The following is a 25,254-nucleotide window of genomic DNA, read 5'->3' as shown; positions in this document are numbered from 1 at the left end:
AAAACTCCCGGGAAATTGAGGACGACGCGAAGAAGGAGCAGCGCTACGCGACGGACAGCCATGGACCCCATCCTACGTGTCATCCCGGCCCTCCTAGCCTACGACCTGGTGCACCGAAACCGCCGCGCATGCCGCAGAAGGTCAGCACAACACCCAGGGGCAAAGGGGGGGGCGAGGGGCAGGAAACCTATTCTCTACCGAATTTTAAAAATACCATATACTGGCCATACATTACCTCCAGGGTCTGGTCACTTCGGGGGGCGTGTCCACCAATCCCCACGTACGCGTACCCGTCACCACTACAATGGTTGTACGGCCCGTAACCACGCCCTCAAAGCGTGGGTACGGCCCGTACCACCATTGTAGTGGTGATGTAGGAGTACGCACCGTACCCACACCCTCAGAGCGTGGGTACGGCCCGTACCGCGCGTACCCCTACATCACCACTCCAATGGTGGTACGGGCCGTACTCACGCCCTCAGAGCGTGGGTATGGCTCGTACCACGCGTACCCCTACATCACCACTACAAAGGTGGTACGGGCCGTACCCACGCTTTGAGGGCGTGGGTACGGCCTGTACCACCATTGGAGTGGTGATGTAGGGGTACGTGTGGTACGGGCCGAACCCACGCTCTGAGGGTGTGGGTACGGTGCGTACTCCTACATCACCACTACAATGGTGGTACGGGCCGTACCCACGCCCTCAGAGTGTGGGTACGGCCCGTACCACGCATACCCCTACATCACCACTACAATGGTGGTGCGGGCCATACCCACGCCCTCAGAGCGTGGGTACGGCCCGTACCACGCGTACCCCTACATCACCACTACAAAGGTGGTATGGGCCGTACCCACGCTTTGAGGGCATGTTTACGGGCCGTACCACCATTGTAGTGGTGATGTAGGGGTACGCGTGGTACGGGCCGTACTCACGCTCTGAGGGCGTGGGTACGGCGCGTACTCCTACATCACCACTACAATGGTGGTACGGGCCGTACCCACGCTTTGAGGGCGTGGGTACGGCCCTTACCACCATCGGAGGGGTGATGTAGGGGTACGCATGGTACGGGCCGTACCCACGCTCTGAGGGCGTGGGTATGGCGCGTACTCCTACATCACCACTACAATGGTGGTACGGGCCGTACCCACAACCTCAGAGCGGGGGTACGGCCCGTACCACGCGTACCCCTACATCACCACCACAATGGTGGTACGGACCATACCCACGCCCTCAGTGCGTGGGTACGGCCTGTACCACGCGTACCCCTACATCACCACTACAATGGTGGTACGGGCCGTACCCACGCCCTCAGAGCGTGGGTACAGCCCGTACCACGCGTTCCCCCACATCTCCACTACAAAGGTGGTACGGGCCGTACCCACGCTTTGAGGGCGTGGTTACGGGCCGTACCACCATTGTAGTGGCGATGTAGGGGTACGCGTGGTACGGGCCGTACCCACGCTCTGAGGGCGTGGGTACGGCGCGTACTCCTACATCACCACTACAATGGTGGTACGGGCCGTACCAATGCTTTGAGGGCGTGGGTACGGCCCGTACCACCATTGGAGTGGTGATGTAGGGGTACGCGTGGTACGGCCCGTACCTACGCTTTGAGTGCGTGGGTACGGCCCGTACCACCATTGGAGTGGTGATGTAGGGGTACGCGTGGTACGGGCCGTACCCACGCTCTGAGGGCGTGGGTACGGCGCGTACTCCTACATCACCACTACAATGGTGGTATGGGCCGTACCCACGCTCTCAGAGCGGAGGTACGGCCCGTACCAGGCGTACATCTACATCACCACTACAATGGTGGTACGGGCCGTACCCACGCCCTCAGAGCGTGGGTACGGTCCGTACCATGCTTACCCCTACATCACCACTACAATGGTGGTACGGGCCGTACCCACGCCCTCAGAGCGTGGGTACGGCCCGTACCACGCGTACCCCTACATCACCACTACAAAGGTGGTACGGGCCGTACCCACGCTTTGAGGGCGTGGGTACGGCCCGTACCACCATTGGAGTGGTGATGTAGGGGTACGCGTGGTACGGGCCGTACCCACGCTCTGAGGGTGTGGGTACGGTGTGTACTCCTACATCACCACTACAATGGAGGTACAGGCCGTACCCACGCTTTGAGGGCGTGGGTACGGCCCGTACCACCATTGGAGTGGTGATGCAGGGGTACGCGTGGTACGGGCCGTACCCACGCTCTGAGGGCGTGGGTACGGCGCATGCTCCTACATCACCACTACAATGGTGGTACGGGCCGTACCCACGCCCTCAGAGCGGGGGTACGGACCGCATCACCCGTACCTCTAGGGCACCAGTACATTAGTGATACAAGGCGTACACACGCCACGATGGTTGGCTTAGGGCCTGGTGCAGCATATAACCAGTATATTGGGGTGTGTTCATGGCCAGGACAGCAGTGTATAGCACCAAGGGTGCGGGTGGGTGGGTGTTTGTCTGCCTAGGAGTCCCAGCAGAGGACAGAGACATGTGAGGGGTGGGTGCAGAGGAATACCAGCAGTGGCCAGAGACATGTGAGGGGTGGGTGCATATCACTCCCAGCAGTGGACAGAGACTTGTAAGGGGTGGGTGCAGAGGAATACTAGCAGTGGACAGAGACATGGGGGTGAGTGCAGAGGAATACCAGCAGTGGACAGAGACATGTAAGGGGTGGGTGCAGAGGAATACCAGCAGTGGACAGAGGGTGAGCAGTCTATATATCGACTTTTTAATATCGAGGGACAGAAATATCGAGTCAAAAATATCGAATGTACAAAATATCGTAATAGATAATATCGATGTGAAAAATATCGTTTTTTTTTTTTACTTATATGTCGATGTAAGTAATATCGTTAGTAATAATATCGACATGTGAAAATATCGTCATTGTATGTTTAGTAAATATTTTGAAGTTGTTTGTATAAATAGTTAAAATGTATATAATATGAGAAATATTTATATTGTTTTAGGGGCGGGATGTTGGGTTATAGGGGATGAGGGTGGGGAGTGTTTTAAAAAAGTTAATTAATTTTTTTAATATATTGTAAAATTTAATTCGAAAATTTTATTTAAAATGTGAAATGTATATTTAATTTTAGGAGCGGGATGTTGGTTTATAGGGGATAAGGGTGGGAAGTGTTTTAAAAATGTTTATATATTGTTTAATTTAAAATAAAAATAATTTAGAAATTGTAAATTAAATTTAGAATTTTAAAAATAATTTTAGGAGCGGGATGTTGGTTTATAGGGGATAAGGGTAGGAAGTGTTTTACATTTTTTTTATATATTTGTTAATTTAAAAAAAAAAAATATTTAGAAATTGTAAATTAAATTTAGAATTGTAAAAAAAATTTTAGGAGCGGGATGTTGGTTCATAGGGGATAAGGGTGGGAAGTGTTTTAAAAATGGTTATATATTTTTAAAAATTTTTTAAAAATGTTTAGAAATTGGAAATGAAATTTAGAATTTTAGAAATAATTTTAGGAGCGGGATGTTGGTTTATAGGGGATAAGGGTGGGAAGTGTTTAAATTTTTTTATATATTTGTTAATTTTGTATTAAAAATATTTAGAAATTGTAAATTACATTTCGAATTTTACAAATATTTTTAGGAGCGGGATGTTGGTTTATAGGGGATAAGGGTGGGAAGTGTTTTAAAAATGTTTATATATTGTTTAATTATTTAATACATTTATTTATAAATTGTAAATTAAATTTCGAATTTTACAAATAATTTTAGGAGCGGTATGTTGGTTTAGAGGGGATAAGGGTGGGAAGTGTTTTAAAAATGTTAATATATTTGTTAATTTTGTATTAAAAATATTTAGAAATTGAAAATTAAATTGCGAATTTTACAAATATTTTTAGGAGCGGGATGTTGGTTTATAGGGGATAAGGGTGGGAAGTGTTTTAAAAATGTTTATATATTGTTTAATTTTTTTATAAATTTATTTAGAAATTGTAAATTATATTTCGAATTTTACAAATATTATTAGGAGCGGGATGTTGGTTTATAGGGGATAAGGGTGGGAAGTGTTTTAAAAATGTTTATATAATGTTTAATTTAAAAAAAAAAAAATTTAGAAATTGTAAATTAAATTTCTAAATTTACAAATAATTTTAGGAGCTGGATGTTGGTTGATAGGGGATAAGGGTGGGAAGTGTTTAAAAAATTATTATATATTTGTTAATTTTTAATAAAAATTAATTTGAAATTGTAAATTACATTTAGAATTTTACAAATTATTTTAGGAGCGGAATGTTGGGTTATAGGGGATAAGGTTGGGAAGTTAATTTAAAATGTTTATATATTTTTAAATTTCAAAAAAACATTATTTAGAAAATTTAAATATAATTTAGAATTTTACTAATCCCATAATTAAATATAGATTTCAGTCAGAATAGTAAATTAATTAAGTTCAGTGTTCAGCACTTATCTTAATTAAATATAGAGTGGAGTGGGAATAGTAAATTCATTAAGTTCAGTGTCCAGCACCTACTCTAATTTAATATAGGTTGGAGTGAGAATAGTACATTAATTAACTTCAGTGTCCAGCATCTACCCTAATTAAATATAGATTGGAGTGAGAATAGTAAATTAATTAAGTTCAGTGTCCAGCACTTATCTTAATTAAATATAGATTGGACTGGAAATAGTAAATTAATTAAGTTCTGTGTCCAGCACATTCTCTAATAAAATATAGGTTGCAGTGAGAATAGTAAATTAATTAAGTTCAGTGTCCAGCACTTATCTTAATTAAATATAGACTGGAGTGGGAATAGTTAATTAATTAAGTTCAGTGTCCAGCACCTACTCTAATGTAATATAGGTTGGAGTGAGAATAGTAAATTAATTAAGTTCAGTGTCCAGCACTTATCCTAATTAAATATAGACTGGAGTGGGAATAGTAAATTAATTCAGTTCAGTGTCCAGCACATACTGTAATTAAATATAGGTTGGAGTGAGAATAGTACATTTATTAAGTTCAGTGTCCAGCACTTATCTTCATTTAATATAGACTGGAGTGGGAATAGTAAATTAATTAAGTTCAGTGTCCAGCACCTACTCTAATTTAATATAGGTTGGAGTGAGAATAGTAAATTAATTATGTTCAGTGTCCAGCACTTATCTTAATTAAATATAGACTAGAGTGGGAATAGTAAATTAATTAAGTTCAGTGTCCAGCATCTACCCTAATTAAATATAGATTGGAGTGAGAATAGTAAATTAATTGAGTTCAGTGTCCAGCACTTATCTTAATTAAATATAGATTGGAGTGGGAATAGTAAATTAATTAAGTTCTGTGTCCAGCACATACTCTAAGAAAATATAGGTTGGAGTGAGAATAGTAAATTAATTAAGTTCAGTGTCCAGCACTTATCTTAATTAAATATAGACTGGAGTGGGAATAGTTAATTAATTAAGTTCAGTGTCCAGCACCTACTCTAATGTAATATAGACTGGAGTGGGAATAGTTAATTAATTACGTTCAGTGTCCAGCACCTACTCTAATGTAATATAGGTTGGAGTGAGAATTGTAAATTAATTAAGTTGGGTGTCCAGCACTTATCTTAATTAAATATAGACTGGAGTGGGAATAGTAAATTAATTCAGTTCAGTGTCCAGCACATACTCTAATTAAATATAGGTTGGAGTGAGAATAGTAAATTTATTAAGTTCAGTGTCCAGCACTTATCTTCATTTAATATAGATTGGAGTGGGAATAGTAAATAAATTAAGTTCTGTGTACAGCATTTATCTTAATTAAATATAGATTGGAGTGGGAATAGTAAATTAATTCAGTTCAGTGTCCAGCACATACTGTAATTAAATATAGGTTGGAGTGAGAATAGTAAATTTATTAAGTTCAGTGTCCAGCACTTATCTTCATTTAATATAGACTGGAGTGGGAATAGTAAATTAATTAAGTTCAGTGTCCAGCACCTACTCTAATTTAATATAGGTTGAGTGAGAATAGTAAATTAATTATGTTCAGTGTCCAGCACTTATCTTAATTAAATATAGACTAGAGTGGGAATAGTAAATTAATTAAGTTCAGTGTCCAGCATCTACCCTAATTAAATATAGATTGGAGTGAGAATAGTAAATTAATTAAGTTCAGTGTCCAGCACTTATCTTAATTAAATATAGATTGGAGTGGGAATAGTAAATTAATTAAGTTCTGTGTCCAGCACATACTCTAAGAAAATATAGGTTGGAGTGAGAATAGTAAATTAATTAAGTTCAGTGTCCAGCATTTATCTTAATTAAATATAGATTGGAGTGGGAATAGTAAATTAATTAAGTTCTGTGTCCAGCACATACTGCCAACTCAGTGAATTGTGGTGTACCAGAAACTCACCTCAAAACCCAGAACCCAGTATCCGGCTAGTATTAGTGTCCCATTCGTTATCCGAGATTAGGCTCAGAGATCCCAATGAAAAGACAACCCAGAACAAGCGACTCAGTATACTCTCAGGAATGGTGGGAATCGGAAATACCTGTTCGTATATTATTCTCACATCAGTCCACAACAAGAATCAACAGAGACACGGTGAAAATAAAAATAGTTTATTTTTATAGACCACGTGTCCTAAGATGCAGTACTTTGGCTAATACAAGCAGATGGTTTGCATGTACATTAGGTACATATCTAATTGGATTCTGGAGTGCCTTATAAGCCCCTAGTATATGGTATACTATGTACCTAGGGCATAGGTACCTCAGATGCCTACCAGGGGCTGAAGCATGTATTATGCCACCCCTGGGAAGCTCTCCAAAATGGCACCACAGGTCTGCTACTGCGGCCTGGGTATGGGTGTGCTTACACCCCTTACAGTGGTATATGCTACCTATATCACTACCATTGCACACACATATAAAACCTATAAGTCACTCCTATGGCAGGCCTTAACAATCCTGAAGGCAGAGTGCTTGGTTTTTATGTGAGAGGATGCCCCTGCATGAGCAGAGCCCCTCTGCAGCGTTCGGAGTATCTCCTCTGATGCTGTTTGTGGTGCAGCCTGACCATATACTCTTAAGTGCATTATAACCTCGCGGTGAATGCTAACTTTGGGATGGCTGCACGGAAACATGTTGTGTTTGGTGTCAAACGCTTTGGAATACTACCCCCCCCCCCCACCAGTTCTGGCGGCAGGGGTAGCATTCCACCCTTCTAGAGGGAGAGACATGTTCACACTGGTGTAACCCGGTAGGACTTTCCTGAGCCCTGGCATCACAAAATGGATGCCTCTGCCACAGACACGGGTCTGGCCTCCTGCTGCTGACCGAAACTCAGGCAGGGGAGGCCTGGACAATAGGTTTCCTGTCGAAGGGAGGTAAAACCACCTCCCCAGACAGGCAGATGTGTATTGGGGCTGGGCGGGCGCACTCTCTGGTGCTTTGAAGTCCTGCACTGGGGGCACATTTGGTGTCCCTGTGCATAGTCCAGTTCAAACCGGTTGCAGGGGCTACCTGCCCCTGCTCTGGCGCAAAACTAGACAAAGGAAATGGGTGTAACCACCCCTCTTTCCAAACCCTCCCATAGGTGGGTGCCTAGAGTATGTCCAACCCCCAAACTTAGTATAAGTATGGGAACCCAGTCCTTGCGACTTTAGATTACCCTGGACGAAACTCTGCAACATATATCCTGCACCTTCGACTTTCTATTTCGACTAGAAGACAGAAGAAATCTCCCTTGGGGTCAAGGAGTGACTCCCCTGCTTGGCAGGCACCAAAGAAGCAACTGACCGGTCTGCATCGCTGAAGCTCCCGCCGGACGCTGAAGTCTTCGCATCACCAGAGGTAGATTTCCAGACTTCCCCGAGGCTACAGCAAAGGTGACGCCTGTGGCTACCGTGGTTGACGTGGAACCGTGAGCCTTGGACACCGTGATCTTTTGCAGCAACAGCATCTTCCTGGGCTTCCTCGAAGTTGTGCTTTGGGCTCTGAGTAGCCCCAGCCTTGAGCACCTCCTGCACTGAAGAGTGCTGGCCTCCACTCCACGAGTGACCCGTGGGCCAGTTTCAAGTGCGACCGCTCGAGGCTCCTTCGCGATCGCTAGCCCGTTGGCTAGTAGGTCCCCACGAAGGCAACTCCTCTTCTACTTGGGCTTTCCTGGTTGCCCCAGACGTGCCCTGACTTACCCTTGCTGGGTGAGTCGCTCAGAGTGAGTCCCTCAGACCTTGCTGGTCTGAACCGCAGTCCTTTCTCTGAATTCCAGTGACTTGCCGTTGCCAAGGCTTGTTAGGTCCATTCTGGTCGCCAACACCGCAGCACTCGACAGACTTCGTGGGTCAGCTCGAATCCGGCTCATGAACTTTGTCGATGCCTCCTGGACCTCATGGCTGAAGAGTCAAGACACCCGTCAACTCACTTGAAGCACCCGACATCTGTGGGCATTGGTCCATCCTACCCTCGGTCACTGGCTAGTGACCCAGACTCTGTCCCCTCTGCTTTCAGGTTCCTTCCATCCCAGATCCAGGCTTGGATCTCTTCGGACACTTCTCCTCTTCACGGCAGCAGCAGTTCTTTGCAGGCTTCCATTGTAATCGACGACGCAACCCGACACCAAAAGACACCTATGCACCCGGCTTCCCTGGGTGAGGTAACTCGAGTACTCCGGTGCTCCCGTGGGTGCTAGCCATAGAACTTCTTAAGTCCAAAAGGGGTTGGTCCTGACTCGATTTTAAGTGTCCCTAATCTTTAAATTTCCAACCGCAACATTGCCCATAGCAGATAACGGGAACCCGCGGTTGTGTTCTCACACTGCATACAGTCCCCGTGGGTCCCTTGTGTCACTACCTTGGGTGGTTCCTTGGGGTCCCAGCGATTCTACAGGCTCTAGGCCTTGTGTCTAGTTCAGTCGTGATTCTTATACCACTTTTTTGGTATATGGTTTGGTACGCCCCTAGGGCCCAAACGTGTATTTGTGCTATTACTGATGACTGCTCACTTGTAAACTAAGTACTTCGAACTCCAGTCTCATAAAGAGACTAGAGGGGTGTGTTTTATCTTAAATACATATATTTTGAATATATACCTGGTGTGGTTGTCCTTTCATTTGATCATTCAAGAGATTATAGACTGGTAAAACAAGCTATTTTACATTCCAAGACTTAGCCTGAAGGCTGCTCTCCATAGCTACCACTAGGATGGCTTTCAATAAAGGTTGTCTTTAACCTATCACCATAAGGGGTTGTTTGGACTGATACAAGGTGCCCACTAGAACTAATGGACAGCATATATCAGGCCACCTTCTCACACTAATAACCTTGCCTCATAGAACCTCCAACAGCTTTGTTCTTTGACATGTAAGGTTCTTCATCCTTCTTCTGATCCTATGGTAGTCTTCCACAGCAGATGTTTATTTTAAATATTTTTTATTTTTCCACAGCAGATGTTTAAAGCATCAGTCCAAAACTGGTACCCTTTCAAGCTGTTGTTACAGCATGCCAGTATCAACCATGGCATCAAAATCAGCAGGGCAGATCAACCTCTTACTCAGGCCGAATCCACTTCTCTTCCCAAGGAAATGCTGACAGACCTTGAGGCTAGTCTTCAGGTAGTATGATGGGAAACACACCCATGGCACCGCCTGCCAGGTCTTCAGAGGGACACAGCAACAGCATAGCAATTACACATAATCGCTCTCAGGCTTATCCTTTGGAAGGCCCCATTTCCTAAAGACATAAATGATTTTTGAGTGAACCAACCTGTTTTTTCTCAGTAGAATTTCTGCTGGATGAGAGGTGGATCCTGAGACAAGTAGTGTCTCAGGTGAATTGTCAGTATGCCACAGTTCCAGCACATTGAGGTAACAGATGTGTAGTGCTTTACATTCTCTTGCGGCTGAAAATTTCAGAGTGACATGAGGTGGGATTCCTAGAAAGTGATGTATGAGTGTGACTTTAAACATAAGATATGCCCATAGTCCTCCATCTGTGCCTCATTGTTCTGGAGCAACACTCCCTTGACCACTAGGACCGTCCCACCCCTGCTCCAATTTAGGCGAGAGCTGAAGACCCATGTCTTTAGAATCAATCTTTTTTATTAAGTGATACACCTGCAAAGTACACAGCTCGACTGCATACATCTGTTGGCCGGCATAGCGAAACAAAATATGCCATACACAGCACACAGGTCTACAGCCCAGAGGGCGACCCCGCAATAAAAGGATGGAACACAGGCCAGGCCTGTCAGGCATGCGCTCGCGAGACCCATGTCTTTAAACAACACACCACCACATCCTATCAAGTAAGCAGTCGACTTCCACTCTCCCAACCCAGCTACCTCTCCAATCAAATGTTTACAGTATCCTTGCCTTTGAACGTGTGCAGTACTTCAATACCTTATAGCGAACTTTGCAATATACAGGTACTCCATACATACATACATACATACATATGCTCCCGAGTGCCATGCAAATCCTCATTCTTATGAAGTTGTTTTATGGTCTTGCCTGCAGGGAGCTTCAGATGTGTGGTGCATGGTACCTATTGTCTACAATACTAACCTGTCATCACATCAACTTGACATTTTTTTGTTGGCTTTATAAAAAGTGCTTTGTGTAATACTGAACGGGCCCTATTGGGGGCAGGGGGAGAGAGAGAGATGGACAATATAGGGGTTACAGCTGTTGTGTGAGTAATAGAAAGGGTTCTGAGAAGGGATGGTGGGAGAGAGAATGAGTGAGTAAGAGAACTAGAGAGAAATGCAGCAAGAGAGAGAGAGAGAGAAAGAAAGACAGGGATACAGTGGAAGAAGAGACTGCAAGGGGACAAACTGTTGGGTAAGTGAGGGGCAGGTTGCTGGAGAGAGAAAGTCAGGGGCAGAAAAGAGAGAGAGAGAGAGAGAAGGTTTATGTGCGGCAGAGAGAGAGAAAGAGGGGCAGAAATAGACGACAGAAGGTAGAGACTGGTAAAGAGATAGAGAGACGGAAAAAAGAGAGAAAGGTTGAGAAAGAATGAGCGCAAGAAGATTTACAAATAGTAAAAGAGTGAGAGAGTATATTCGAGCTGCTATCCTAAATTAGTTGGGAAGGAGGATTAATTCTGGACAAGAGCCAAGGTAAATATATCTGGCATGAAGTCCTTTTCCCACATATATTTTAAATATGTGTGGCGAAAACCAGGAGAGGCCCATTCAACCAATTATAAACGGGAGCATATCGACAAATTAAAATCAGTCTGAACCGACCAATGAGGCCGCGGTTTACAAGCAGAACCCTCCTCCTGGGAAAGGACTCTTGACAGATCGCGAGTCTTTCTCCAGTGGTTTGACTGTGTTGTTGGGTGTGCTGAGTTCCAGATTAAGTTTGTGTTTTCATTCTCAGATAACCAAAACGCTAGAGATGAGCAGCATGAAGGCGGGAAGCATCGTGATTATCGGCAGGTAAATTGATTGTGCGCCTTGTACGAAAAGAATTCTGTTGTATATTTAAGTACAGAACACGTCCAAACCTTACAATAGTTTGATTGCCGAGAATAGTGTAAGGCAACGTAAAAGGTAGGTACGGAAGCTCAGCAATGACTGTAGGATCGAATTTAAACCCCGCAATAATCTGCAGCAATTAAGCAGTTCTTTTTGGGCTATCAATTTACCTGACGTTGAGTTTTTATCAATGCTGCTACTGAAAAGGCACATGATGTCCCGTCACCCGTCTCAAAAATAGGAAGCAAACATCCGTAGGAACGTGACCTCTTTGCGGAAAGACGTTTCCTGCTTTTCTTTGCAGTAAAAAAACAAGCACTGGTAAATGCATTATGTTTTGCCTATGTGATTAATAATAAGCAGTATTTGTTGTAAGTTGTAGCTTGCTGAGTAGTTGTACAATATACGTTACAGAAAATCTTTTAAAGTGTTATGACTTATTCATGTATAAAAAGGCAATATATTAATTATGCTGTTACTAGTGGCATAGTGAGGGTAAGTAATAGCAACATTTTGAAACATTTAATGAAAGGGGGAAATACTAAAACTAATTGATGTAATAGGAATGTATGTTTGGGCCCAGTACCACTGCACCTGCTGCACCATTCAAATCATGTCCCTAGTGCCTGCAATAGAACTGCATTTGTAATTGCCTGTTTAGCAATATTTGGTGTTTAGAGGAGTTCTGACAACTTTTGGCTCCGGTGCCACTGCATCTACTGCACCATTCAATTCATGCCTGTAATGTAACTGCACTTGTGACTGCCTGGTTATTTTAATATTTTAGCAATAATCTCGGTTTAGTGGGGTCCTAGAATGTTTGGCCCATGTGCCACAGCACCTGCTGCACCATTCAAATCAAGTCCATTTTAACTGCACGGTAACTTCAATTGTGACTGCCTGTTTAGCAGTCAAATGTAGCACTATTATGTGTTTAGAGGGATTCTGACAAATTTTGTGCCCGGTGCTACTGCACCTGCTGAGCCATTCAAATCATGACCGTGGTCTCTGCAAGGTAACAGTACTTGTGACTGCCTGTTTAGTTGTAAATTTTAGCAATAATCTGGGTTTAGTGGGGTCCCTTGAGCTTTTGGTAACAGTACCACTGCACATGCTGGACTATTCGAATCATGTCAATTTTAATTGCAATCATGACTGCCTGTTTAATTGTAAAATATAGCAATATTAGGTGTTTAGAGGAGTTCTGACAACTTTTTGGCCCGGTGCCACTGCACCTACTATTTCGTTCAAAGCATGACCCTAGGGCCTGAAAGATAACTGCACTTCTTACTGCCTGTTTAGTTGTCAAATGTAGCAATAATCAGTGCTAAGTGGGGTGCCTGGAGCTTTTGGTCCCGGTCCACTGCACCGCTGCACTATTGATGTCATGACCCTAGAGCTTGCTAGATAACTGCACTTGTAACTGCCTCTTTAGTTGTAAAATATAGCAATATGGTGTGCAGGCGACACCTAAAAAACGCTGTCTTCATGTTCTTGACTTTCGCTGCCAATCTGAAAGCATTGCTTGGGTGCAGTTGTTCCTGGGAGGTGTTTTGCCGTTTAGTTTATGTATGCATAAGAAGCCTTTATCGTCATATGATTTACTACTCGCAATGTGCCCGAAATGTCTTCAGGCTGGTTTGAAGTGCACCAGTCTAACTTTCAATAGCCTCCCTGGCATTTATAACTCCTTCAGTCAATTAAATTTTAATTCAAATGAAATTTATTCAGGTGAGATTTCACCCCAAAAGTAGCATAAATACATCAATTAAAGCATAAAAAATAAAAATATAATTTTCCATTATATCATATGTCATTAAAAAGGAATGCATAGCAGCATGGCTCAACAACACGATTATAACAACATAGTACCGTGAACCCTCACAGCATGGTTTGAGAAGCAACCTGCGTATAGGCAAACCTTTTCATCGGGTGATTACACAATTGCACAAGAAGCGTAAGTGCATCACTAAAATGCCTAATATTACAATATTTCTTTTTTAAAGTGGGAATAAAACATCCTAGTAAATCTTTCATAGTATTTGCAAAAAAAACATAAAATGCATCATTGTTTGCCCTGTTTTATCATCACAAGCACAGGGAAAAGCAGCTAAGTTCATCTTAAAACCAAGGAGGAAACACATCAGGTATTTGACAATGTCAGCTCTTAGATGGAACAATAGTGAACGTTCCCATCATCCCTGTTGCAGCCAAAGGTAGTTTTTAGGGCAGTTCAATGCTTTCAGAGATTGATATGCCGTAATATGCGTCTTCCCTTCCATTCTTCTAAAGCGGCATGTCTCCTCACAATTATAAGTACAAGTGCTACCTCTTTTTTGTTAAGACTTCTGAAACGAAAGGCACAGCTCACGTTATGTTCAATACTACCCACCGACTCGTCGATCCTCCCAAGGATACTCCAGCTACTAAAGTCAGGACACACTGTATCTAAAATCTACAAACTATTGTCCCCAAAACCACGCAAATCACACTTGAGAAACGCGGTAAAATGGGAATCTGAATCTAACACTAGAAATATTCCCTTTGACTGGGACAAGATACATAAAACTCCCTTTTCAAATAAAATCTCTCCAGTACTATCCCAAACGAAACTCATGCTAATAAACAGAACATATTGGACCCCTGAAAGGATCTTTAACCTTAACCTCAGCCAGAGCACTACATGCTGGAATTGCAATGCACATGTTGGTGATCTAGCTCACATGCTCTCCCACTGCCTCATCCTACAAACATACTGGGATAAAATATACAAGTGTATAAACAAAACATTCAATATCGACCCCCCCCAGGGAATTCTCCTACATCCTTCTGGGATTTCTAGATCCAACGCTACCGGATGAGAATGACCGCTATCTGTTGGACCTTATGCTTACCCTTGCCTGCAAAATAGTACTTAATAAATGGAAGAGCTCTAAAGAAGTCTCCTTCAGAAAGTGGCAAGAATGGTTGTCCTTTCTCAGAGAGGCTGATAATATCTCTCTATACTCTTCGCCGTGGCGTCCCCCACATAGGAAGTTAAGGAGGTCCCTTGATGCCTTTTCCTTTAAATATGATCCTCCTTGAATCACATAACTTCCAATAAACTAATACATACATTTTACTGAACCTCTTGATGATTACCATTGCACAACCTCCCTTCCTATGGGTCTCTATCACATACATGAGCCCTCTCGCCTGTCCCTCAACATAAGGAAGTTCCACATAGGACTAGCCTCACACTACTCCATTATGTCTTTATATTCTACCGTCGGACTCGATGTGGGTGGATATGTGAGAGTTTCTTATTAATTGCTGTTTTGACATTAGATTTGTACTTAGAATATGTGACTATGATTACTACATTACTGTAATTGATGTTATAACATGATATCCTTATCGTGCATCGTATGAAAACTTTTATTTCCTCAATTGTGCGCCTACAATGTAACTTTATGATTGACCGACAGAAGAATGTCATATATAAAGACCATCTGTATCTTTAACCTAAACGCAGTTCCAACTGCCACTTAATTTGTATCCCCTTGGCATTTCCTTAATCTTTTGTAGTTCTTTCTTTTATCATTATAATTGTCATTAAAATTTGTATTATTAATATTACTGTTATTATAATTTATAATCACATTTGTAACTGTACTTCAACTCATGCCAATTTGTGATTTTCTTTTTTTTTTCCATCTATGTTCTTGTTCTTTTACTTGAAAACCCAATAAAAATGATTTGGAAAAAAAAAGACTTGTGTATATATCTGGTTCTACAATGGCTCTCTGCAGGCCAATTTTGCCAAGTTCTGTTTTGACATATGTCAACCAGGAGATTCGAAGAGAGGCAGTCCATTATAATGTCTCTAGATAGGTCTGCCTCCTTATTCTTCCAAATTGGCAACCATAGTAATATTGGTCGGGCTCTAATAAAGTTCCCAAGATAGCACAAACCCAGTTCTTCGTGACAAATGAAGTGGTTGAGATCGGGACTGCTAGGATCTGTCTACATAAAAGGGTAGACCCAACAGTACTGGGACCTGGGTATTCAATGTTGCAGGGATAGTGGTCCCAGTATATACTCTTCAGAGAACAAAAACAATTGTTAATACTTTATAAACGAAAGATATACATTGAATTTGTGAGAGATGTTACTTATTCACTGCCTCATCAAAGCACATATATGCTCAATCACTTCATTAAGCATCAAAGTAGTGCCCGGAAAAAAGGGGGAAAAGGTGGGGGTAGATAAGTGGTTTTGTGAGGGTTAAAGTTGTGTAGACAGATTTAAAGGGTTCAGTGTGGTCACAAAATAAATCGTTAAAATCACAGAGGCATATCATTTAGCCACATACGAAATTAAACAGTTGTTGACCATGCCCATATAGTAAAACACAGTGACAATAATCTGTTGTTCTTGGGTAGGCAAAAGTGTAAAAGTCGACGTTTCGACCCCTAATAAGCGTAGGTTGAGTTCCACCTTACTATGTGGTCTTCCTCAGGACTAGGACGTGTAGAGGGAGTGGAGTGGGGCACCTAGGGTAAATAAAAATACAGTAAACTAACGAAAATCCACCTAATTAGGCAATGGGCATAGACGCTCCAGATAATTACCAAAAAAGCCGCCCTACATGCGGGGCCGAGTTGGAGGAAAGGGGGCACACAGGCTCCTAACATGAGAGAGCGTGCTGTAACCTGAAAAATAAGGTATAAGAATAAGTGGCCTATAATTGGAAGAGTGCCACATAAACAAAGGCCTATACAAGTGCCTCATTCGCTGAACACATTACTTACATACGGAGGAACCTAAGGTTTCCTCCATAAATGCCGATTTAGTTAAGAAACTGGTCATTTGCGTCAGAAATTGAACACATGGAGACATAGGTATATTAATCAGTAAATGAGTTTAAAACAACCAATACGCAAAGCGCTAGACACAGGGCATACGTTAGAGGACCATAGTTAAATACCTGTCCGTTAGTATGCGCAATACTTTTCACATGAGGGCATACAATCTAGAAAAAAGAAAACATCGGATAAAGAAGATTTACTCTTCCGTCCGAGACATACCCCATTGTTCAAACTAGGGAAACATAGAAGCCAAAGCTCACCGCACCTCGGTGGTTCAATTAACTCGAAAATGACAGCCCCGTGCCTGAATCTGTAGGGATCAAAAACAGGACGCATTCACTATTTGAATTCGCTTCCCCACAACAACGCTATATAACATCCCTGCAAAAGTACTCCAAAATAGCCATGGATGTGCCAGAATGCTTACCGCATTTACCTTTAACATCTTATGTGCTAAAAATGTCAGCATGCAAAGTGCAGTTTGCTTAAATTCTGGGTTTGACCGAAGCTGACATGAGTTGTAGCCGCTAGTAAGTAGAGAAAACATCTAATTGCTGTTTTTTTTTTAGTTCTGAATAATTTCAACTACTCATGTTAGCAGAGCTGCCAAGCTGGCTTGTGTAGTTTGCGAGAACTTCAGCTAGGACTGGCGTTTTAGTCAACAACACTCTGCATTCTGAATGTTCAGGGTTCTTTTATCATTGAGTGTGGGCATAACAACTGCAGCATCTGTATTCCATTGAATATAAAATCAGCACTAGCTGAGACGATGTTGCACATGACATAGGGCAGGCGCATTAATTTTATTTTCATGGACAGTTCTAAAAATGTAACGCCTTGTATTGGGAACACTGGTGTAAAGATCTGGCATGGGAATTTTCGATTGCACTTGACAGTCAGAGTATTGGCTGAGAAGAAAGATTCATCAGTATAAGCAACCGTTCCTTTGTGCTTTCTGAAACTGTGTTAGGTAGAATCGATACACCAGCAATATGTACATCACCCTTGTCCCCTTCATATCATGCAACTGGTGCCACACCTGGAGCCGGTACTACCATTACCTACTCTTTTCAAACATTTAACTCTTCCCGCAAAGTATTGACTGTTTCCAGCATTGGATTTTCTTTCCCTTTCCGGAGTGTGGACCACTTGTGTGTATTTGGAGCACAGCTCAATGATTACCTTTTAGTGAATTCTGGGTGACTTGTCTAATATCTTCGTTCTGCAAGTAGCTGTTTTATTTTTTATAGTTTGGGTTAGGACAATGGGTTGATGGTATTGTTTTTATTGTCCCTCATCCCTTATATAGATTACATTAGACCATTATCACGTCAATTCAGCACACTTAATATTTAGGGGTGACTTTTCAAACAGCCCTAAGGTTTCCATCACAGATCAGAGTCTGAGTAGGTTTGAGGAGATGCAGTGTTGGGAGGGTAAGAAATGTGCTTTTGTAATTCTGCGATTACTTACCGGTAATAGAAATACTCTGAGTCCTTCTCTCCAGGATAACTCGCATAGTGAGGCCCCTGTGCTTACCATCGCAAACGTTTCCTACTCATAAAGGTCCCTCCTCCCTCCTTGCTTCCTGTTCCGTACCAAGCCCAAACCCTAAACAGTTGGACTGGCCGAAAAGGCAGGAGGGAGGGCCTGAGTCATCACGGTGAGAGAAGGACTCAGAGTAATGCTATTACCCTAAGTAAACACAGCATTACCCCTTCATCCCTCTCGCTCTGCTGACTCACATAGTCAGATGTACCTAAGCTCAAAATCGAACCACAACAACAGCACAGAAATGCAGTCACATGTTTAATCCAGCGGGGAAAAAACTGTTTACAACACGGAAGCCAGCACCCTGGAACCCAACAACTCCGGGACTTCTGGACCCTAGACCACCCTTGTTGGAACTGGCTCTTCCTGGTTAATTGAGGCAGAACCCCATCCAGGCAGAACCTACCACTCCCATCAGGGGCGGGTGTTTACACACACTGAATAACCTGCACTCACCCTTGGCTAGCTTGGTACTGAGCAGTCAGGCTTACCACAGAGGCAACGTGTAAAGCATTGGCACAGCACTCACGACAAATACCTTGAGCATAACAAAGAGACTTCACACCTGATGTATGTAAACAGGGATGTGGAATTCCTATAGCCCAACGCCCAGGACATATTGTTTGGGGTCAAAGGCAACAAGTTTTAACCGCTTCGCTGCGGCGTGAATTCCGCCGCAGCGCTGGGAGGGTTTGGGGGGGTTGACGGCGCCGCTGTGCTCATGACGGAACCACGCCGTCATGAGTGAGCTGTGCTCATGACGGCGTGGTTCCGTCATGACTCCACCCACTGCGCTAATCGCCCGCACAGGCGGGGAATCAGCGCCGCGTGGGAGGAACGGCCGCCAACGGCCGCAGCATGACGGAATCACTCCGTCATGAGCACAACGCACCCGTGGCTCATGACGGAGTGGTTCCGTCATGAGCGGGGAAGGGGTTAATGTCTATTTTGTCTTTGGGACAAGTAGGCCCAACCCCCTACAGCACAAACCCTTTAGCTGCCAGTTTACAATACCACATTATGGATCAAGGAAGGGCATTGTCTACAGTTAAGGTAATATGTGTGTCCATGTGCTAACACTGTTCAAACTTGTATTTATGGTTCATTAATGCAAAGCCTTTATTATTAAGGTGAGGACTAAAAGTAAATGTTGTCAGCTCTGCCTGCACTACTGACAGTGGTTCCAGTATAAACATGTACACACGTTTTCAAAGTTTAGTAATATGAGGCTATGTATAATGCTCCCAGAATGCTCTCTGATTATATGCAAATATTTGCAGAAGCTTGAAAGCAACAGTGATGATTCTTTGCTTTCAAAATAAAATGTTCACAAAAAAATACAAGTAGGAAAAAAATATTTTGCTAAACTACTGTAAGATTTTAGGTACCATATCTTTGCAGCATCATTTAGTAACATGTTGATGTATGCTTGTATTTCCCAAAAATATTCATAATGGAAAATCAGTGTAACCAGTTAAAATACGATTGCGGGAAACAAAAATAAACAAGCATTGGCAAAGCCAGTAGGTCTGAAATTGGTGGTCAGGCTTTTGGTTTTGTCAATGCGTGACTTGTTTAGGCATGGTTTCTGTAAAACCTTATCTGTGTGGGAGCTGCAGGGCTCTCACCATTCTAACAAGCATTAGCAAAAGCAAAACAACTGTTTTTGGTCTCAAAAAACACACATTGCCACAGCAGTTTGAGGCACTGAACAAAACTACTTTGTGTGCCAATATGCTCCTTGTAATAGAGCAGAATACTGTCACTCACAGTGAAGCCAGCTGATAGACCGAGAGACGGAGAGCGAGAGAGAGAGAGACATAATTTTACTAAACACAAAAGGTCATGGTTAACCCCAGGCCTAATTAGAGGCCCAATTATTAAAGAAAGTCTCAAAAGTGCATCCATGGTATATATCCATGCGTTATGTGCATATATACAGTCTCAGTGAATTCACAAGAATTTACAGAAGTAGGCCAAGAAATAGTACTCCTAGAAAATATTTGAGAACTGCATTTTAGCATGAGCAAATGTGCTTGTGTAGATTTGCTCATGTGAAAATCTGAATGTCTCAAGTTTACTTTTCCTCCAACCACCTTTTTCCCAACCCTGAAGAACTTTTACATCTGCCACTGCCAGGAGTACATTTCCAATCTTTTTCAGTATGGGAAAAGATTAGAAAAAAGAGTTGGTGAAAACCCTTAAAACATGCAAGTTAGTAGGTTTGCACAGACTCAAAAGGGCATTCCAACCCTTGAACTATTGCTTACCACTACCTTCACCCCCAGTATGTAGACCTGCAGAAACGTAGCAACATAAGGGAATTGCTAGTATTCAAACCCTACTATGGTACAAGCCCTGGCATAATTAGAGAGGCTTTATCAGAACTCTTGCTTAATGAGATTGCTGCCGTAATTTGTCGCCACATTACATGGCACAAAAGGGACAAGTGGATTCTGTTACAGGACAAGTAGATTTATGAAGAGACCTGCCCCATGGACAAGTAGATATTTTATTAAATTCCACACCCCTGGTAAATAACGTTTATATTCAGAACACATAATAATCAACACAACATAAACATCATGTATTTCTAGTCATAAATCACACTTGTAATTATTACTAGCAATATGAGGCCCAACTGTGTTCAAATTACATCAGCAATATGCGCACTCTGGAATGATGATGAGGCAAGATGAGGAGGAGGTCCTGGGGGGACCCATCACACTACAGGAGGTGAGAGTCGCCATTAAAGCCATGGCTAAGGGCAAGATCCCTGAGACTGACAGCTTCCCCACAGAATTTTACGCTGCTTACACTGATGAGCAGGCCCCACAACCCATCACACGTGGTGTCAGCCCCGGAATTTGGCCATCTCCCACCCACCACTAATGAGGGGCTGATCGTCCCGCTGGTGAAACCAGGACACTCCCCCACCCCCCATGATGTCCTTTCATTTCGCCCTTTATCCATGCTAAACATGGACTATAAATTCTTAAGCTTTATTCTAGCAGCCTGCCTACTCCCTTTCATGACCAAGCTCATACGTAGGGACCAAGCCGGATTTATCCCGGGATGCAATACAGCCACCAATATCCGCAGGGTTATCTTAATCCTTGAAGCTGGGATCCTAGACAAACTAGAGGCAATGATTGTTGCCATCAACATCGAGAAAGCTTTCTATAGTTTCAGGTGGGATTTCCTGTATCGGACGATGTCGCGAATGCCTGGGTTCGCATTGGCAGATGCATATCTGACCCATACATCGTGGGACGGGGCACCAGGCAGGGATGCCTGCTTTCTCCGCTGCTGTTCGCCAGCGTCGTCGAGCTGTTTGCTGGCGCGGCAAGGCTGGCCACCTCCTTCTGGGGACTGAACATTAAGGGAAAAAACAATTATACTTCCCTTTGTGCAGATGATCTGCACCACAGGCCTCGGGCCTGGCCGCATGAAAGAGGTGAAGAAGGCGCTCTGACTTGCCGCACTGCATGCCAGGGCCGGCTTTAGCGCTGGTAGCGCCCGGTGTGTCAATACATTTTGGCAAACCCCACACTCCCCTCAGATTCTCTCACTACCACCGGGTAAAAGTGCCCCTCATCTCTCCAATCATAAGTTATTGCTAAACATAGCGCCCCCCTGCTAAGGTCAGAAATTCCTCAACAGGGCAGATCCCAGTGCGGCCGCACCGTTCGCACTGCTCTAAAACCGGCCCTGCTGCAAGCAGACACACTCCCCCCTCACTCGCCTAAATTGCCAGCTCCTGCTGCACACCGCATTTGACGATCGGATGTCCAGAAAAACAAAGAACAGTGCAATCCGGTCCTCACAATCTCCCCTATCCCACCAGCACTGTGTGGCCAGGAACAGAGTTACTGTGAAGCGCTAGAATGGACACTGTTGGAAACAGCCCACTCCCACTCCGCAGGGTGGTGGTGGACTCCCCGAACACACTGTGGTAGCTTGGCTCGAGTGGTCAGGAAACAGGCACCGTGCTAAGCATACAATATACCCATACAATAAACATGCGTGCATCCGTTCCAAAAACGACTCTACACCGTAAAAATTATGAAAAATATTCTTCTTTATCTTTTTCTCTTAGTTGCTGATTGGAAAAATAAATAAGACAATCACAATATACAAATTTAAGTAGTGCAGGTCAAATAAATACTGTCTGAAGATTCAATAAATAGGGATGATCATAAATACAAGGGACATAAATATAAGTGCAGGTAATACAGGCAATTAAATATTCTGAGGCAATAAATACTGAACCAATAAATATTGTACACCAACAAGTCCTGTAGACCAATAAATATAGTGAAGCAATAAATAGGTTAACACAATAAATACAGTGCCCCCAATAAATAATTAGAAGTATACAGCAGCACTCATGTAATCAGATCACTTTTCAATTCCTAAGGGCTGATTTGGCCCAGGCACAGCTTGTAGGGTTGTGGAAGGCTTGAGGGGTTCTACTCCCTGGCTGGGACAAGGCTGAGGCCTAAACTGAGGTAGATCAAGGGGGGAATACCAGTGCCCTGGCTTTCTCTCTCCACACAACCTCTCTAGGTTAGTCCCAATTCACCCCTGGCACAGTCAGGTTGGTTCCAGCACCTCCCTAGCCCCTTAGAGCAGTCTCTCAGGTCTCCACAGGGCCTTAGGCGCCCTCTACTCCACTTACTGCCCTTTTCTGATGTTCCGACGCCGCTGGAGTCGTGTCGATGCCGTGAGGCGGTTCCGGTTCGGTCTCGGCGGCCTCGGCACAATGTCAGTTCTAGACGACGCCGGTAGGCGGTTCCGGTCCGATGTCGGCGGCCTCGGTTCGATCTCGACCTCCGATTCGACGGCGTCGGGCAGTCTCTACTCGATGTCGACTTCGGGCGGCTCCGGTCCGATGGCGCTCTCGGCTTCGATGACGTCGGCCGGCCTGGCCTCGATGTCGACTTCCGGCGACTCCGGGGTGCGATCCTCACCCCCGACCTCCGGTGCTCCTCCTCTCAGGTTCCGGGCGACTCCGGGGTGCGATCCTCACCCCCGACCTCCGGTGCTCCTCCTCTCAGGTTCCGGGCGACTCCGGAGTGCGATCCTCACTCCCGACCTCCGGTACACTTCACCTCGGTCTCCGACGACTCCGGAGGGCGGACTTCACTCCTCCGATGACGCCGCTCACTCGACCTCGGTTAACTTCCTCCTCGACCTTTGGTATTCCTCACGACCTCCGTCGGCGCCCTCTCACGACCTCAGGCGGCTCCGGGTACGACGTCTGCTTCTTCAGTCAGCGCCGCTTCTCCACCTCGGGCTCCAGGTCTTAGGCTACTCGACGCCGGACTCCCGGGAACCCAGTTTCCAGGTCAGGATCTTGCTGCTTTCTGCTTCTAAGGCCTGTTCCTGCTGTCCAGGTCCTTAGGATGAGTTTTTCTGGCTTCTTCCCACACAGGGCTACAGGCTGGGATCCATCAGTAGGGACAAGTATCAAGGGTGGGTTTATGGACCCCACTCCAGGCACAAGTTTCCACCCCTGCTGCTTCACTCCTTCCTCCTTCACTGTTGTGCTGCTCTCTCTTCACCAGTCAGGTGCCAACTGCCAGCTCCAACTGCCAACACTCCCTCTTAACCTCCCAACATTCTAAACCGCCTCCAACTGTCACAGAGTTCTGGAATCTTCTGGAATGTTCTGGAAGGTGCTGGTAGGTTCCAGTGGATGCTGGTGATGTCACAGGTGGCCACCATTTTGTGCTTCAGGCCCTCAGACAGAAGTTTCAGGGGTAGCTAAAATGGCTCCCTGAATCTGCAGCAACACTAAAAAGTCTGGTGGTTCCCAAAAAGGAAAAATTCAAACAGGGTTTGAGGCAAAAGTGGGACAAAATAAATAATGATGAGGAGGGACCACCCAAAGGGCTGACAGGTCTAACAGACACAAACAAGGAACAGGAGAGGAGTTGGCCTAATGGCTAGGGCGGTCGACCTCGAACCTGGGGAACTGGGTTCGAGTTTCGGCAACGACGCTGAACATCCTGTGATTCTGGGCAAATCACGTAATCTCCCGTGCCTAACCCAAAATAAAATGAATGTGTCCTCATGTAAAGCAACTGGTGCTATGTAAAGCGCTCTGATACCCGTTATAAAACTCTGTAAAATAAAAAAATAAACAGGAGGTAAGGAATAAGGGAGGGAATTATTTGAGTAAGAAATGTTTGTGATTGGAGGCACGGGGCCTCACTATTGGAGGCACCGGGGCCTCACTATGTGAGTCATCGCGGCGAGAGGGACGAAGGGGTCCTTGCCTTTGTAACTGCACCAGTCCTTTCCCCCCCCCCCCCCCACACACAAACATCCTGAGTTTATGCCTAACACTGATTAGGAGCCCACTGGTTTCCCTCCCCTTTCTATGGTGGAAAGGTTGCAATACCATGGTAATTTTGGATTCTGAAATTACCACTTCCAGCCTTTCCATTAATTACAAATGCAACAAGACAGTTGTGGTAGTACTGCAACAGACAGAGTGAGGGCCAGAATGGTTTGTGACCCAGATTTGGTTTTCTGTGCTTTGTGGGCTGTCTGGGTTAGAAGGCTGCTCAGCGGCACCACTGATGAGCTGTAGCCTGCTTAGATGTTTATGAGAGCCCTTGGGATAAGAAGTAAGATGCCACCTTGTGGCACGTACATTAGTTCACCTCCAGCCCTGCCCTCCTCAGTTGGGGTAAGCATCGTGGACAGTTCTTTTTTAAGTCAATTGCTTGCGACCATCTAGTTAACCTGTCCCAAGGTGCACTTCCGTAGTAGGCCCGCATGCTTTAGAACTTTGAAATGTTTATTTATTGTTTCAAAGTTCTAAAGCCTGTGGGTTCAGTTTTGGACGCGTGTTTCAGACCGAGCACACACCAAGTCTGCACACCAACACAATATAGACTAATTAATGTAAAAATGTGTGTAATTTGTTATATATAGGAGTGCATTCTATGACTTATTTTTCTGTCCAAATCTTTTTGCCATTAACTTTCCATCTTTCTAGGTTTGTGAGGCAAAGCAATGGAACAGAGTTCTTGTAGGTTCTAAGGAAGGTTGATTCCTGGACTAAGTAGTGAGGTACAACAGCCTGGGCTTTGGCAGAGAGAAAAGATGCCCCGTACTAGGGAGAACGTGCCATCTCCAGAGGCTGCCTTCTCTCTGAGATTTAGCCGGAAGACACAAAAGACGGATTATCTCAAGTCCCAATATGAACCTTTTCTTCTCCTTATATGCTTTTTTATTGTATTTATTTGCTAAGTGAAAAACACTAAATACATTGTCTTTCCAACGAATTAAGTGCATCAGTGAATTGTGCCATGCAAAATAGCTTGGCTCAGAGACTAAACAGAAATCTTTTGACTCCGGTTCTGAGGGTAACTATTTAACATCCTTTGGCAG

The 25,254-nt window shown here is 44.2% G+C and overlaps 1 protein-coding gene across 1 annotated transcript in view; it reads left to right on the top strand.

The window, feature by feature from the left end:
• The first annotated feature begins 11,252 nt into the window (after positions 1-11,252).
• Positions 11,253-25,254, top strand: part of CRYL1 (crystallin lambda 1) — a 640,631-nt gene continuing 626,629 nt past the window's right edge. Inside the window, exon 1 of the mRNA XM_085621561.1 lies at positions 11,253-11,407. Within this exon, the coding sequence (XP_085477687.1) occupies positions 11,367-11,407 (41 nt within the window). The 5' untranslated portion in view covers positions 11,253-11,366. The remainder of the gene's footprint in view (positions 11,408-25,254) is intronic.

This window comes from Triturus cristatus, chromosome 8, assembly GCF_964204655.1.
Source record: "Triturus cristatus chromosome 8, aTriCri1.1, whole genome shotgun sequence".
In the NCBI taxonomy this organism is placed as follows: Eukaryota; Metazoa; Chordata; class Amphibia; order Caudata; family Salamandridae; genus Triturus; species Triturus cristatus.
This window is presented reverse-complemented; position numbering and strand designations above follow the sequence as displayed.